Source organism: Carcharhinus amblyrhynchos, chromosome 19 (genome assembly GCF_965287045.1).
Source record: "Carcharhinus amblyrhynchos chromosome 19, sCarAmb.v2.hapA, whole genome shotgun sequence".
Lineage (NCBI taxonomy): Eukaryota > Metazoa > Chordata > Chondrichthyes > Carcharhiniformes > Carcharhinidae > Carcharhinus > Carcharhinus amblyrhynchos.
This window is the reverse complement of record NC_137342.1, coordinates 33,210,158-33,225,987: the sequence shown is the minus strand read 5'-3', so window position 1 is coordinate 33,225,987 and position 15,830 is coordinate 33,210,158. Positions and strand designations below refer to the sequence as shown.

The 15,830-nt window shown below is 42.4% G+C and overlaps 2 protein-coding genes across 3 annotated transcripts in view; one reads left to right on the top strand and one right to left on the bottom strand.

Annotated features, from left to right (window-relative positions):
- Positions 1-6,385, bottom strand: part of LOC145355441 (golgin subfamily B member 1-like) — a 70,540-nt gene extending 64,155 nt beyond the window's left edge. Inside the window, exon 1 of one of the 2 annotated variants that reach the window (XM_080207552.1) lies at positions 6,339-6,385. The gene's annotated coding sequence lies outside the window, so the exon portion shown is untranslated. Of the gene's footprint in view, positions 1-2,545; positions 2,593-6,338 lie in introns of those variants that run through there. The other variant, XM_080207551.1, reaches the window with a different exon arrangement.
- A 159-nt stretch (positions 6,386-6,544) lies between these two features.
- Positions 6,545-15,529, top strand: guca1aa (guanylate cyclase activator 1Aa). The gene is made up of 4 exons (XM_080207549.1): positions 6,545-6,830; positions 10,312-10,461; positions 13,197-13,287; positions 14,692-15,529. Exons 1-4 carry the CDS (start codon positions 6,633-6,635, stop codon positions 14,817-14,819), a joined length of 567 nt encoding a protein of 188 aa, XP_080063675.1. The 5' UTR covers positions 6,545-6,632; the 3' UTR covers positions 14,820-15,529.
- The last annotated feature ends 301 nt before the right edge of the window (positions 15,530-15,830 follow it).

The following is a 15,830-nucleotide window of genomic DNA, read 5'->3' as shown; positions in this document are numbered from 1 at the left end:
GGCAAGTTAAATTCATAGATAAATGTGAGGTGAGGCACTTTGGGTAGGAAAAAGAAAAACAGGATAGGACCCTGGTCAGGTTGTGTTCCGTTCTGGTTTCCATTCAATAAAAAGGACATGGAATCACTGGAGAAAGTGAAAAAAAATTTAGAAAGATGGTAGCAGAACTGTGATCACAGATTTCAGAAAATACATGAAATACTGAATAGGTTAGGCCTTTCTCTTTTCAAAGAGGACCTAAAAAAGGTCTGTAAAATTATAAATGGATTGGAGAGAATAGATGCAGCAAGTTTCTATTTGCAGAAGAATCCAAAACCAGGGATCATAGAGGATGGTTAGAAATAAATTCAAGAGAAATAAGGAGAAATGTCTTTACTCAGAGAATGATGACAATGTCGAACTTACGAACACAGCAAGTGATTGAGGCTAATAGCTTAGAACTTATCCAAAGAAAACGAGAAGTACTTAAGAGAAAAGATAACTGCACCAGTCCCAGGCACCCACCATCCTGTGTGTAAAATCTGCCTCATACATCTCCTTTAAATCTTGCCCCTCGCACTTTCAACCTGTGCCCTCTAGTAACTGACTCTTCTACCCTCGGAAATGCCACTTGATAGCGCTGTTAACCCCTTCCATCACTTCACTGATGATCGAGAGTAGACTGATGGGACGGTAATTGGCCAGGTTGGATTTGTCATGTTTTTGTGTGTACAGGATATACCCTGGACAATTTTTCACGTTGTAGGGTGGTTGCCAGTGTTGTCACTGTACCAGAACAGATTGGCAAGGGGCATACCAAGCTCTGGAGCACAAGTCTCAAGTACTATTGCCAGAATATTATTGGGCCCCATAACTTTTGTCAATGGAATGAACCAAACTGGATGAAAACTGGTATTTGTGATGCTGGGGACCTCTGAGGAGGTCAGGATTAATCATCCACCCGACACATCAGGCTGAAGATTGTTGCAAATGCTTCAGCCTTGTTATTTACATTGATGTGCTGGAATCCTCCATCACTGAGGATGGAGATATTTGTGGAGCCTCCTCCTCCAGTGAGTTGCTTAATTATCCACCACCATTCAAGGCTGGATGTAGCGGGTCCGCAGACCTTAGGTTTGATGCTTGTCATGGAATTGCTTAGCTTCATCTATTTTCTTTTTCTACTTGCTGCTCATGCTGTTTGCCACACCTGTAGTCCTGTGTTGTCACTTCTCCAGGTGACACTGTATTTTCAGGTATGCTGGGTATTGCTCTTGGCATGGCCTCCTACACTCTTCACTGAACCAGGGTTGATCCCCTGGCTTGATGGTAATGGTAGAGTGGGGGATATGTTGTTGAGTACAATTCTGCTACAGCTGATGGCCTGTATTGAATGGTTGCCCAGTCTGAGTTGCTAGATCTGTTCGAAGTCTATCTCATTTAGAATGGTGGTAATGCCACACAACACAATGGAAGATATCCTCAATATGAAGGCGGGAATTTGTCTTCACAAGGAGTGTGGTCACGCCTACCAACACTGTCGTTGGTAGGCAAGTTGCTGAGGCTGAGGTCAAATATGGTTTTCCCTCAATACATGCCACAGATCCAATCTAGCAGCTACGTTCTTTCGGACCAAGCCACACTTAGTGATGAACATTGAAATCCCCCATCTAGTGCTTTTGCCACTCTCAGTGCTTCCTCCAAGTGGTATTCAACATGCAGGAGTACATGATGATCAGCAGGAGATTTTCTTGCCCATGTTTGACCTGATGCAATGAGACTTCATGGCATCCCAGGGTAAATCCCTCACAACCATACATCACTGTTCTGCTACCTCTGCTGAGGGGAAAGGACATACCCAAGGATGATAATGGTGGTGTCTGGGATTCTGAGAGCTTTCCCAATTTTGGCACAAGCCCCCAGATGTTAGTAAGGAGAACTTTGCAGGGTTTGCCATTGCTGTTTCTGGGACCAAGCTCAATCTGGGTTGTCTATACGATTTCATTTCTTTTTGTTTTCTTTGTAGCAGTTAGAGACACTGAGTGGCTTGGTGGCCATTTCAGAGGGCTTTTAGGAGTCAATCACATTGTTGCGGTTCTGGAGTATATCAGCCAGACCAGTTAATACTGAAATGGGCCTGTTTCACCTCATGTAATGCCATAATTGTAATCTCTCCTGCAGCCTACAATAATATGACAGCAAACCCTAGTGATAACTGCAAGTACATTTGTACCCGGTGAAAGTGATTTAGCGCAGATTAGAAAAGATCCTATGAACACACACACAGTCTCCACTGAAAGTGTGCCTGATCCCTGGTATCCCCTCCATTGCCCCCCCGTTCCTAGAATCAATCACCCCCACCTCGGCCCTCCCTGAGGGATTCTGGCCTTCCCCCCCTCCTTAGGGCTCCTGGCATTCCCCCGGGCTCCTGGCATTCCCTCTCCCCTGATTCCGGTATTCTTTCTCTCCCATCCCGGGTCCCGCTGTCTCCCTTTGCCGCTGGTTTTCCCCGGGTTTCCTCTTGCTGGGTCGGGCAGTCCGGGCCGCACTGCCCACTCTCACTCACCCGCTCCCCCAGCGAACAGCAGCCACATCAGCACCGCCACCCGGAACCAAAACTCAACCCCACAGGGAAACACTTCCGGGAGCATCACCATAACAACCGGAGAGAGCGAGAGAGAGGGAGGACAGATAACACTCTGGCTGTAATGATCTCATACTGAGGCTAACTAAAGTAGAACCACCATTTTCATAACACAAGCCTGATGGAATGATTAGCACCATCTCATTGTCTCTATTTTAGATAGCTGTACAGTGAACCCTTGTATATATTTTGTATGTTATTAAATGTATGTTATACGAAAAAAAGAGAAGGCAGAGAGAGAGAGTCAGGAACAGAGAAACAGGGACAGAGAAGGAGAGAGAGAGAGTTGGGAACAGAGAAACAGGAACTGAGAAAGAGGACAAACAGAGAAAGAGAGTCAGGAACAGAGAAACAGGGATAGAGAAAGAGGCAGAACAAACAGAGAGAGGGAGAGTCAGGAACGGAGAAACAGGGACAGAGTGATAGAGAAACAGAGAGACCGACAGGAACACACACAGAGAAAAAGGAACAGTGAGATAGAAACAGGAAGAAAGAGAGAAACAGAAACAAAAGAGGAAAGGAAATAGGGTGAGAGAAAACAGTGAGAAAGAAAATTGGAACATAAGAGTGGGACAGAGAGAGAGAGACTGAGAAACAAGAACAGAGAGAGAAACGGAAACAGCCAGAGATAAAGAGAGAGTCAGAGACAAAGAAACAGGAATAGAGAGAGAAAACAGAGAGACCAACATCACCAAAACATTATCACCTCGCTGTTGATGGGAACTTGCTTGTGTCCACATTGGTTTCATGTTTTCAACTTAGAGTAGCAATTGAAAGATGATCAGAGAATTATCTTAGTGTACCTCAAAAGTGACCAGGAGTAACAATACCAAAAGCTGTCTGCGGAGGTGAAATGGGTGGAGTAAAAACCTCTCTAAATGGTCAGTGGAAGGAATGGACTTGATGGAAGAAGGGAATTTTTCTCATTCAATGTATCTTTGCATTGTTAAAATGTGAGTTTGCTATCACAAATAGGATCAGATTTCACTGCAGAGACAGGCAGGGATCGAGATTCAGTGTTGTCACCCTGAAACATTGACAAAGCCATGGGAGAGAGGTGAGAGGTGGAAGGTCAGAGCAATTTGACCCATGGGCAATAACTGAATACTCACCTCTACATTTTCATCATGTGATCCAACAGCTCAATGATATTAGGGTACAACAGTGCTGAGGCCTGTTGATCAGAGTCATCTGGAGACCTGCAGGTGGCTGCAGCCAATTAACCACAGTATGAATGCCATGAGGGTAAAGGTTGAGCCATCAGGTAGGGATCAACGGTTTCAGATTGAAGAATTTGCATTCCAACCATTCTTCACATTCCAATCTGTAGTTATCTTGCAATTGTGTCTTTGCCTATGTATGTCATGTTTGTGAACCTACCTCCACTCACCTGATGAAGGAGCAGGGCTCTGAAATCTCGTGATTCCAAATATACCTGTTGGACTTTAACCTGGAATTGTGAGACTTCTTACTGTGCCAGCATCTCCACATCAGATTGAGGAAAAATTATGCTTATCTTTGGGAGTGAAAGGATTTAAGAATGTCATTGACCATGGCAAATTGTTCTCTGATCCAAATCCCATGGGACACAATTACAAACAATGAGTTAGGAATTACAATTGTAATTGGAGGTTTTGGAATATCTTATGTTGCTGTGTAACGGATCAGCTGAGCTTAACTGCTATTGATAAGAGATTGTACATTGGCCAACGTGGTCTGTATTTTTATTTATAGCTGATCATTAAATGCCCTATAATCTGTTACTCCCACTTAGTGTAGTCCAGTTTATCTGATTGCTATTAATAAAATGTTTATCCAGCAGTGCTAACCTTTTAGCTGCTTCCAACAGCAGGGTCAGGTGAAGATCAACGGAATCTCTGGAAGAATGATGCTGATGCCTAAAATTGGCCACCTTCATCGTGGAGTTCCCCGAGCCTCCAGTTATGGCAGGGGATCAGTGAACCTCGTGCCAATTTTCCTCATTTATTTTTCACAATGACAAATTTCCCATGTGCAAAAACCTTTACCAGTACAGAAAGATTTCAGGATGCTACTGTGTGGGAGGGGGAGGAGAAATGAACCGTGGAGAAGAGTTATCAGAAGGGACAGCTAATTGTTCAGCAGGTGATCAGCAAAACCCCTGCTTGACAGTTTAGACTGCCAACTTTAGCCATCTGCTTCCTTTCTCCAGGAATTTCACTAAAGTTACTGTGTGATTTGGGGATAACTCTGGAGATTCCAGGCACATAATTGTTTAAGAGGTTTGTGATATATGTCATTCATCACAGTGATGAATCTATAATAACAGCATCACCAGTGAGTTCAAGCTTACCTGCAAATGACTACTTTCCGAGTTAGCATTGATTGCAGGTAGAGACTGGTTATCTGTGTGTCAGCTGCATTTGGTAATCAGAATCAAGGCAGAAAATGCTAACAATCTATTCCCTCTCTGGTAAACATATGTGGGCCATTAAGGACTGGTCATCAATCTTTATGATCCCCTGGCCTTTACTTGAGTGGTCTCCTGTGTCAGAGAGAAACATTTTTCTTAAATTGACCTGAGTTATTTTACCATCACCTACATTTTCACCTTTTGGCTGTGGGGTGGGCAAATGTGCGTGATGTATGAAGATGCATTGGCCATGCTAAATTCTTCCTTAGTGGACTCTAACAGGTGGAGTGTGGCAACTAAGGGATTTTCACAGTAACTTCATTGCAGTGTTAATGTAAGCCTACTTGTGACACTGATAAATAAACTTTAACTTAAAGATGATATTGTCTTGTCCTTTTTTCTATATTTGTATATTGAGTTTGGTGTTACCAATTTTTATGCACCTTTGACCTAGTAAAATTGCCCAAGGTGCTTCACAGCAGTATAATGAGAAACTGATACCCAGCCAACAAATGAAATGTTAGGAGTTACTAAAGCTTGGTTAAAGATCTGTCCTTGTTACACTACTAACTGATAGCCAGGCAATGAAGGACAGAATACTGGAACTTTGGGTGGGATTTTACAGCTTCGCTTGGGCGAGACCGGAAATTCCAGCCCGAGGTCAATGGGGATTTCCATTGTCAGACCTTTGCCCACTCCGATTCCGTGGTGGGCGAGGTAGTAGAGTTGCAGCCATAGGGTGGGATTTTATAGCCTCACTCGGGCGAGATGGAAATTCCAGCCCGAGTTCAACCGAGATTTCTGTTGTCGGACCATCGCCCACTCCAATTCCATGGCAGTGTTTACAAAGCCACATGTTGCATATCATCTCCAACCAACAATTGCTGCCTTTGTTCAATTGACCCCCTAACAGATTCAAGTATGAACAATTATGGACAACTATTTTACAACACACATCTCACAAAGGGGAAAAGAGGAAACTGAGGGAGAGGAGCAAAGAAACCGCCAGCATCAAAGCAAGAGCGCAAGTGAGATTTATAATTGTAAAGAACCAGATGCTCTTATGAAGCCTTCCAGCCACTTGTCAAGTGAGGGTCACCCTAATTGTTTTGCTGTTGGTTTGAAATCTTATTCGGAACAAAATGAGCAGAATCTGCTCCTACTGGAGTGTTCCCCCAGTATTTATATTCAAAACTAAAGTACACCCTGAGAAGTTTGCTTTTTAAAGTGAATGTCAATTGACATGGGTGCAATTTGATTACCTGAGAAGAAGAAGAGGGGATGAAAGGGACAAAGAGAATGCCAGCAAAAAAGAGTACTTACAAAAGTTAGAGTGAGCTGTCATGTAAATGTAGCCGATTAGTGACGATTGCAGTGTGTCCTGAAGTGGCTTTTCCATGGTGATAATCCAGGCCCGCCTCCCAGTTAGATAGTATCTTTTTATAAATATCTTGAGATCTTAAATCCATATCAGGGGGATTAAAGCAGCTGATTGGCCAGAGCTGGGCTTAGCCCCCATTTAAATCAGCTGAGAAGCATAGAGGTGAGGGAAACTTATCTCAACGTTTCCAAGAGTGTGTGATCGTGGAAACCTTCAATTTTGGAGCTACAGCTATAATGGGAAACTCACAAGGAACCACTGTGGATGACCTGCAGGCTGTGGAGCTCCACCACTGGTACAAGAAGTTCATGACTGAGTGCCCATCAGGACAGCTAACTCTGCATGAGTTCAAACAGTTCTTTGGCCTTAGAGGATTGAATCAAGAAGCCAATGCCTACATTGAACAGATGTTTAAGACTTTTGACATGAATAAGGTAAGGAAAAAGAAAATCAAATTGTTTTAATAATTTTACCCAATAGAGGTATGGAGTGGTGGGTAATGAGACGAGGTGGAATAGGGTCCGTAACAGAGATATGAGATGGACGATGGAGAGAGGTGAAGTGAGTAATTAGACTGTGCACAGACTGGACACCCACCATAGAGAATACTGCTCTGATTTGTCAGAGTGCAAATACACTTTACCACGACAGAAATTGTTAATGTGTCTGTATTTGTCTTACAGCCAACGTATTTCAGAATTGCTCTCAGAACTATTTATGGAATGCAACAACAACTTATATAACATCTTTAACAACATAAAATGTTGCAATGCACTTCAAAGGAATTCTATAAAGCAAAATTAGACCAGATTAGGCCAGATTTTCATTACCAAAACAGATAGCTCAAGTTCTGAAATTTCCCAACCAGGCAGACCTGCCTCAGTTTAAAGAGGTCCATATGATGCAATTTTCACTCCAGGGAGACGAGGTGGGTTAGAGTCAGGTTCGACGATCCCTGGAGATGGGTGGTACCAAGGTGAGCTGGTTAGAAGACTTAGTTATCTGGGACTTCCTTCTGGTTCTTTTAGAAGCTGCTGGGCTCTCTGACCCTCATTCCTCACACCACCCACCCCACCCTCACGCCCCCTCATTCCATCATGCCACTTCCGTGTCAGTGCATGCCTCTCACCCATTTGAAGCTTTTACAACTCCTCAAGCAGTTAATCTGTTATGAAAATCAAACTTCTGTTCAGGAGTTGCTACATCAAAAATTTTTGATAGCATCTTTAAACTGAAAACAAATTTTAAACTCAGAATCCCCCCACTAGGAGGATTTTAGTTTTTGAAACTCAGCCAAGCAATAATTACATAATAACAGCCATTAGGAAATGTTAACAAAGATCTCTATTGAAACTGTAGAACAGATGGTGATTTATTTTTCTAACATACACCAAGTGGCCTGTCAATCAAAGCAGTCCAACAGATGCTGTTTCTAATTCTCACTGACAGCTTAAGCTTGTTTTTCTTTTAAGTTTAATGAGCAGAAGATTTTAAAAAGTTTAAATCTTGTTATTTAAACAAACTTTGTCCAACCTTCAAAAGCGTTTATATCTATTCCATAAATATGTGAGTTCCCCACTGGAGGTTAAGAGCCTTGGAATAGCCAAAATGTTTAAAGTCAACATTGAGTTCACATTGCCCTGCTGAGTTTGTGTTCCTCACGTGTGACAATCACACTCTGCCCCCTTCCCCCGGATCTGTCCGAAATGGACACAGAATTCTGCAAGTGGGTCCAGCCTCAAGTCATGCAAGTATTAAGCCCAATGTTCAAAATCATGATCATGAGATAGAATTTTAAGGAGTGTCTTAAAAGCAGAAAGCTAATGGAAGAGGTTTAGGAAGAGAGCTCCAGAATTTCAGGCCTATGCAGCTAAGGCACAGTTACCAATGGAAGAGCAATTAAAATCCAGGTTGCTTAAGAGGTCAGAATGAGGTTTCTCAGAGGGTTGTGAGACCCAAAGAGATTACAGAGATGGGGTGAGGGCATGGCAGATTTGAAAACAATAGCAAGAATTTTAAGTCAAAGCACTACATGATCAGGAACCATTGTAGGTCAGTGAACACAGGGGTGATAGGTGAACAGGACGTGAGAAAGATCACGACAGCAGAGCGTTAGATGAACTCAACTTTACCAAAGGTAGAATATGGAAAACCAACCACAAGTGTGTTGGAATAGTCAGGTTCAGAAAAAACAAAGGCACAAATGAAGGTTTCAGCAGCAGATGAGCGGAGGCAGGAGCAAAGTTGGGCAATTTAATGGAGGTAAAAATAGGAGATCTTAGTGATGAAATGAATACATGATTGGAAACTTACGTAGGGGTCAAGAATAACACCAAGGTTGCAGACAGCTCTAACCAATAATCTGGGCCATACACAGTACAGAGGTTTTCCAGTTTATTTTTCCACGTGCAAAAGTGACCCATGGATCAGAGTGTGTAGATAGCTTCATCTCAGCAGAAACTGAGCAAGTAACTGCAACATAGGATACAGCTTCTGGTTTAAAATGAAAGCCCAGGCATGTGTGCTGAAGTGTGCTTTGGAACTGAGAGATATTTTATTTCGATGAGCAAATGGCGAAAAGTATAATTTAATCAAAAAGCACAAAAAAATTGCAAGGAGATTTATGTGTCAAGCTCACTTCACTTATCCTTATTTTGCTGAGAAATCCATGTGAAGGGAAAAGTCCACAATGTAGGGAAGCAAGTGCAGGGTCAAAGAACACTAAATGAACAGTTATGGTTCACAATGCAGGGCACCAGGTAGAGGATTGGGCCCGCTAAGAGCCTAGCCGAATGTCCTTTCCCAGCAGAGGATTCTTGAGGCCAACACGGCATAGCTCAACACAGAGAATGCATTGATCTTAGGATCTTTGTTATTCTGTAAGATTCAACTCTGCAGAATGAAGTGCAGTTGCAAACATTTGGTACTGATATAAAATACAGTTGGATGGATGGGCAGATGGACTTCCAAATTTGGTGTATAAAGGTGAGGCCGAACTGTGGAATCTTATCCAGAGGCTTAATTAAAAAGCTCCTATAATTCAGGGAACATCCACATAGTTAGGCCTCATCTGGAGCATTGCAACTAGTTCTGGGTACATTCTTAAGGAAGAATGTGAAGGCACTAAAGAAAGTATAGAGGAAATTCACAATAATTATTGCATAGATAAAGAATTGTAGTTATGAGGATAGATTGGAGAGGTTGGTTCTGTTTTTCTTGGAAAAAAGCAGGCTGAGAGGAGACTTGATAGAGCTATCCCAAATCCTAATGAATATGGACAGGATGAATAGTGAAAATCTGTTTCCACTCAAGAACATCAAGAACTACAGGGCACAGATTCAAAATAATGGACAAAAAGTGTAGAAGTGATGTGTGGAGAAATACTTTCACCCAGAGGATGGTTGGAGTTTGGAACAAATTTCTTAAGAAGGCATGCTCGATTGAAGTATTCAATGGAAATTAGATTGCTATCTGAAAAAAGATAATGTGCAAGGTTGAGGGGATAAAGCAGGGTGTGAGATTAGGTAGAGTGCTGTTTCAGAAAGCCAGCGCAGACTTGATGGGCCAAATGGCCTCCTTCTGTCCTGTAAAGATTTCATGATAACCTGCTGGGATCCAGACTTGGCTTTACACAGCTTAGTTTCAATGGCCTTGTGTTTGAGACAAAGCCTCAGCCTGCCCAAAAATAGGGCATTAACAGTGGGAGGGAGAAATCCTGGCAATTCCACCCATCCATCAACACTTTCCTCCACCAAACATTGAACACTGGCATTCTTGGGATCTTTTGGGGCAGGGGACTCTGAGATACACCTCCATATTACCAAAAGCCCTTTCCTAGGGACAACGAATTTTGCTGGATTATTGTTGGGAAACTTAGGGCTGCATGTCTGATGACTTTCTGTTTGCTGGTCGCAGGATGGATACATTGACTTCATGGAGTATGTGGCTGCCCTTAGCTTAGTCCTCCGAGGTAAAATGGAACAGAAACTCCGCTGGTACTTCAAGCTCTATGATGTAGATGGCAATGGCTGCATTGACAGGCATGAGCTGCTCAACATAATTAAGGTAAGAAGTCACTGGCATTTCCAGGAAGATTTTCACAAGTGAACATATTCTTTAATTAAGATTGCAGGAGGCGGTGAGAATGGCTGACTCCTGTATCTATGGTGTGAATCAACAAGTGGGTTACATTGATTATACATCACAGAAACAGGCCATTGAGCCTAATGAGTTGAAGTGTTTACTCCATAAGAGTCTCTTCTCATTCTATCGACCACACCTCACCCTTTCAACATACCTTTCTGTTCACTTTGCTCTCATATACTTGTCTAGCTTCCTTTTGAAAGTGTCTGAGCCGTTTGCCCCAACCACTTGATGTGGTACTGGGTTCCAAGTTCTAACCACTCACTGAATAAATACTTTTTATTTTCCTATTAAATTTACCAATTCTTATTCAGATTATCTTGTCTCCTTCAGGCTCTGTTTGTGGGACTGAGCTCAGAGGCAAATGAGTCGATAAAATTAACAAGTGACAGTGGAGATTGGGAGAAACATTTTTATTCCATGGGGTAGGAGAATGTGATTTTGTATCAACATGTCTCAGTTGATAGTATTCTCCCTCTCTCAGTCAGAAGGTTTCAGGTTTAAACTGCATTTATGGACTTGAACTCATAATCTAGGTGGACATTCTAATGCTGCACTCAGGGAACGATAGTTGCCAGGACTGCTATTGTTACGGTTCTCTTTACACATTAAAACTAAGGCCTTTTGTCTCTGATCAGATGAATGCTAAAGATCCCAGGCATTATTGGAAGAGAAACGGGGAGATCTCTCAGTGTCCTGGCCAATAATCTTCCCTTAGCCACCTGGCTATTTGAGATTATTGGTGCAGAAAGGCTGCCACATTTACCTACATAAAATCAGAGATTGAGCTGGGGAGGGAACAAAAAACTTTTGTTTATTCATTCATCGGACGTGGGCTTTGCTGGCCAGGCCAGCATTTATTGTCCATTCCTAATAGTCATTGAGAAGGTGATGGTGAGTTGCTTTCTTGAACCACTGCAATCCATGTGTTGTAAGTACCTCTGTAGTTAGGTAGGGAATTCCAAGATTTTGACCCAGTGACTGTGAAGGAACAGCGATATATTTCCAAGTCAGGACGGTGTTGGCTTGGAGGGGAACTTGCAGGTAACGGTGTTCCCATGCATCTGCTGTCCTTGTTCTTCTAGGTAGTAGAAGTTGTGGGTTTGAAAGGTGCTGTCAAAAAAGTCTTGGTGAGTTTCTGCAGTGCATCTTGTACTGCCATTGTTTGTCAGTGATGAAGGGAGTGAATGCATTGTAGGGAGTGCTGATCAAGTGGGCTGATTTTCTCCAGTTATGTTGAGCTTCTTAAGTGTTGTTGGAGCTACAGTCATCCAGACAAGTGGAGAGTATTCTATCACACTCCAAACTTGTGCCTTATAGATGAACCCAAGATTCCAGGATCTTAGGTTCATGTCCCATGACTTGCCTGGACATGCAAAATCTCACTAACTGTCCTATCTAGAGACAATAATCATCTCTTTAACTTGTGCTTAACGCTCTCTCCATTTACATTGTCTGTTCCTTTAAGACTTGATTATGCCCTATTTGTGAAAAGATCTCTCACTCACCTGACAATGGAGCAGATGAAGCGCTCCAAAAGCTAGTGGTGGTTGCTACCAAATAAACCTGTTGGACTTTAACCTGGACTTATAAGACTTCTTACTCGTGTGAATTATCAGAGAAGTGCTCCTAATCTAGAATAGTATGGCACAAATGTTACTTTTCACTTATCAGTCCATATTGGCATGTTGTTCAGGTCTTGCTGAATAGGGACATGAATGCTTCAGTACCTGAGGAATTGCGAATGGTGCTGAAATTTGTGCAGTTAACATCCCCACTTCTGATCTTATGATAGATAGAAGGACATTGATGAAGCAGCAGCCAATGGGCCTAGGGACACTATCCTGAGGAACTCTTGTAGTCATGTCCAGGAACTGAAATGATCAACCTCCAACAACTGCAAGCATCTTCCTTTGTGCTAGGAATGACTCCAAACAGTGGAGGGTTTTCCCTGATTTTCATTGACTCCAGTTTTGCTAGGGTTCGTCAATGCTCTCTTGATGTCAAGGGCTGTTACTCTCACCTCATCTGTGGTATTCTGCTCTTTTGTCATGTTTAAACCAAGGCTCTGAGGTCGAGAGCTGTGTGATCCTGGGTGGCAGCCAAATTGAACAGTAGTGAACAAGGTATTGCTAAGCATTGTTGATGACCCCCTAAATCACTCTACTGATGATCAAAAGTAATCTGATGGGGCGATAATTGGCCAGGTTGAATTTGTCCTGTTTTCTATGTATAGGACGTGCCTGGACAATTGTCCATATTGCTGAGTAGATGCCAGTGTTGTAGGTGTACTGGAACAGCTTGGCTGGGACATGGGCAGTTCTAGAGTGCAAGACTTCAGTATTATTGTCAGAGTGTTGTCTGGGCCCATAGCATTTGCAGTATTCAGTACCTTGTAATCAACCTCTGTGAAACCATTTCGTCCAACTCCGCCCTTCATTCTTCCAGTGATGATCCATGGTCTGTGCCTCTTCTAACTAGTAGTAGCAAACTTTTACTATTTAACCTCTTAAGACTCTTTGTTGAAGTCCTGAATTAGCCACGTTTCCATCCCACCTCAATGTCGCCTTTTCTGTTTTCAAGTCTTTCTTAATAACTACAATCTCTGGTTTCTGCTATCTCTGTCGATCACTGATTTGCATCATTTTGTTTCCCAGGCTATCCGTGCCATTAATGGTTGTGAACATCACATGTCAGTGGAGGATTTCACAAACCATGTCTTTGACAGTATTGATGTCAATGGAGATGGTGAGTAGGTTTTTCCTTTTAGTTTTCGATTTTTTCAGAGCTGATCCTCTCCTTAGTTCACGGACTCATCACTTGGGTAAAGTTCCACAAGCACTGATTGTACTTTACGTCCAAATATCACCTTTTCACGTGTGAGCATGAATCATAGAATCCCTACAGTGCAGAAGGAGGCTATTCAGCTCATCTAGTCTGCACTGACCACAATCCTATCCAGGCTCTATCCCCGTAACCCTACTTATTTACCCTGCTAACCCCCTGGTGCTAAGAGGCAATTGAGCATAGCCAATCAACCTAATCCGCACATCTTTGGAGTGTGGAAGGAAACCGAAGCACCCAGAGGAAACCCACGGCGATACAGGGAGAACATGCAAACTCTACACAGACAGTGACCCAAGCTGGGAATCGAACCCAGGTCCCTGGCACTGTGAGGCAGCAGTGCTAATCACTATGCCACCGTGCCACCCCCATAATCATGACCACTGACATGACTGCTCTAGACATTGCAGTGAGCCCAATTCTGTTATTCACCAGACAGTTAACAGATTTCTCTAGCTGTTGTGGCTAGACTGCAATTAGGAATGGGAGCCAGGATGCCGACACCAATTCCAGCACTTCTTTCTCTGTACCAGCCAACCCGTGAAGGTAAAATATCATAGTTGATCCATGCGGCTCACAGTTAAATGAACCAAGAAATCAGACCCATCCCTCTCCCTTCATCCCACTATTGACGGCTATGCCTTCAGCTGCTTAGTGGTGGCACTGTCACCTTAATTCATAAGACTGTGGGTTCAAATCCCACTTTGAAGAATTAATCTGACCAAATCTGAAGAAGTGCTGCACTTTCAGAAGTGCAGTTTTTTGGATGGGATTTTAAACCACCTTATATTCATGGATGGAACATGAAAAAATCCCATGCACTATATCAAAAAAGAACATAGGATATCTCCCCAGTGTCCTTCATTCCTCAATTAACACCAAATCAACTGGTAATTCTTTGGGACCATGTCATGCACAAACTGGTTGCTGAGTTTCTTACTCTACAACAGTTACTGTAATTCAAAAGTAATTCATTAGCTCAAAATGCTTTGGGACAATTTAAGGTTGTGAAAGACAAATTATATGCATGTGTAAACCAATTTTCCTTGTTCACTGTTAGTGGCCAGGGCTTCAGCTAGCTGGGCCCTAAACTTTGGAATTCCCTCCCAAAACCCCTCCAAATTCCTATCTCTCTAAATTTTTGCTTTATAGTTTTCTTGTAAGCGACTTTATTTCACTAAAGCTACTATATAAATATATATTGTTGTTGAAGTCTTCATTTTGTCTTTGTTTCCTTCCAAGTTGCCTACACTTCTCATTATCTGCAGACTTTAAATTAATTTCCCTTTGGCTATGTTTTGTTTGCAGGGGAACTTTCTCTTGAAGAGTTTGTTGACGGCGCAAAAAAGAACAAAGAGTTTTGTGATGTGATGATGAATAGTCTTGATCTCACTCACATTGTTACCATGATCCATAACCGAAGACACAGTGTGTAAAATGGAGGAAATGGACAGAATGTCAGACGAGCACCAAATTATCATCCACTAACTCTTATCTGACCACAAGGAAAAAAAAGAGTATCATTTGAATTTCATTTAAATTCACAACTGGACTTAGCTTAAAAAAGCACTTACTCCAGCATTGGTGTATTCTTCAGAATTAAAAGGCATCCTGTTACCCTAATGCACAACCTCCCTGGAAAAAAAGCACTGAATAGTTTCCTTTGTGACGCAAACATTGAGGAAGGCACATTGCATGGTGCCCTTGTTTGGAGCTATGGATCTGCTGGTTGACAGCTAGATGCGGAGATGCCAGCACTGGACTGGTTAATATTCAACAGGTTTATTTGGTAGCACATGACAGCTAGAAGCAGGGCCTCCATCCTTGATCATCAGTAAGGATAATGGATAAGAGGACATTGTGGAACTGGAGCTCATTCAGAGCAGTTGAACAATTACAATAATCTTGCAACAGGTGGCTATATCATGCCTCAACCTAACACTGTCCTGCACTAATCATTTCTGTGTTTGTAAAACTGTTATCCCTATATTGGCTAAAGTGACGATACAGCCGCACCCCCACACTCCAGTTCGGAGAGTGAGGGAAGAGCCCTTCTGTTACACCCATTCCTGTAAAATCAAGGATTTATTGTACAGGATTTATTTTACGAAAGAAACATACTTTATGTAAATTCAATTGTTTTTAATCCATTTTGAAAGAGTGGATGAATTCAACAACATTTACTGAATGTTAATATCACTGTCAATTAATCCACAAAATGACACATTCAGGTTTGTGTACGTATTGGTAGTTGAACTCTTGTGCAAAGTAATGATGTGGAGATGTTGGTGTTGGACTGGGGTGACACAGTAAGAAGTCTCACAACACCAGGTTAAAGTCCAATAGGTTTATTTGGCTTCATCAGGAGCAGAGCTCCAAAAGCATGTGATACCAAATAAATCTGTTGGACTTTAACCTGGTGAGACTTCTTTCTGTAAGGTAATGCT

Bases quoted from the DNA above. Each gene is read 5' to 3' on its own strand.
- guca1aa (XM_080207549.1), top strand. From the start codon at position 6,633: ATGGGAAACTCACAAGGAACCACTGTGGATGACCTGCAGGCTGTGGAG. The intron at 6,831-10,311 runs GTAAGGAAAAAG...TGCTGGTCGCAG, and splicing joins AGACTTTTGACATGAATAAG to GATGGATACATTGACTTCAT. The intron at 13,288-14,691 runs GTGAGTAGGTTT...TTTTGTTTGCAG, and splicing joins TATTGATGTCAATGGAGATG to GGGAACTTTCTCTTGAAGAG.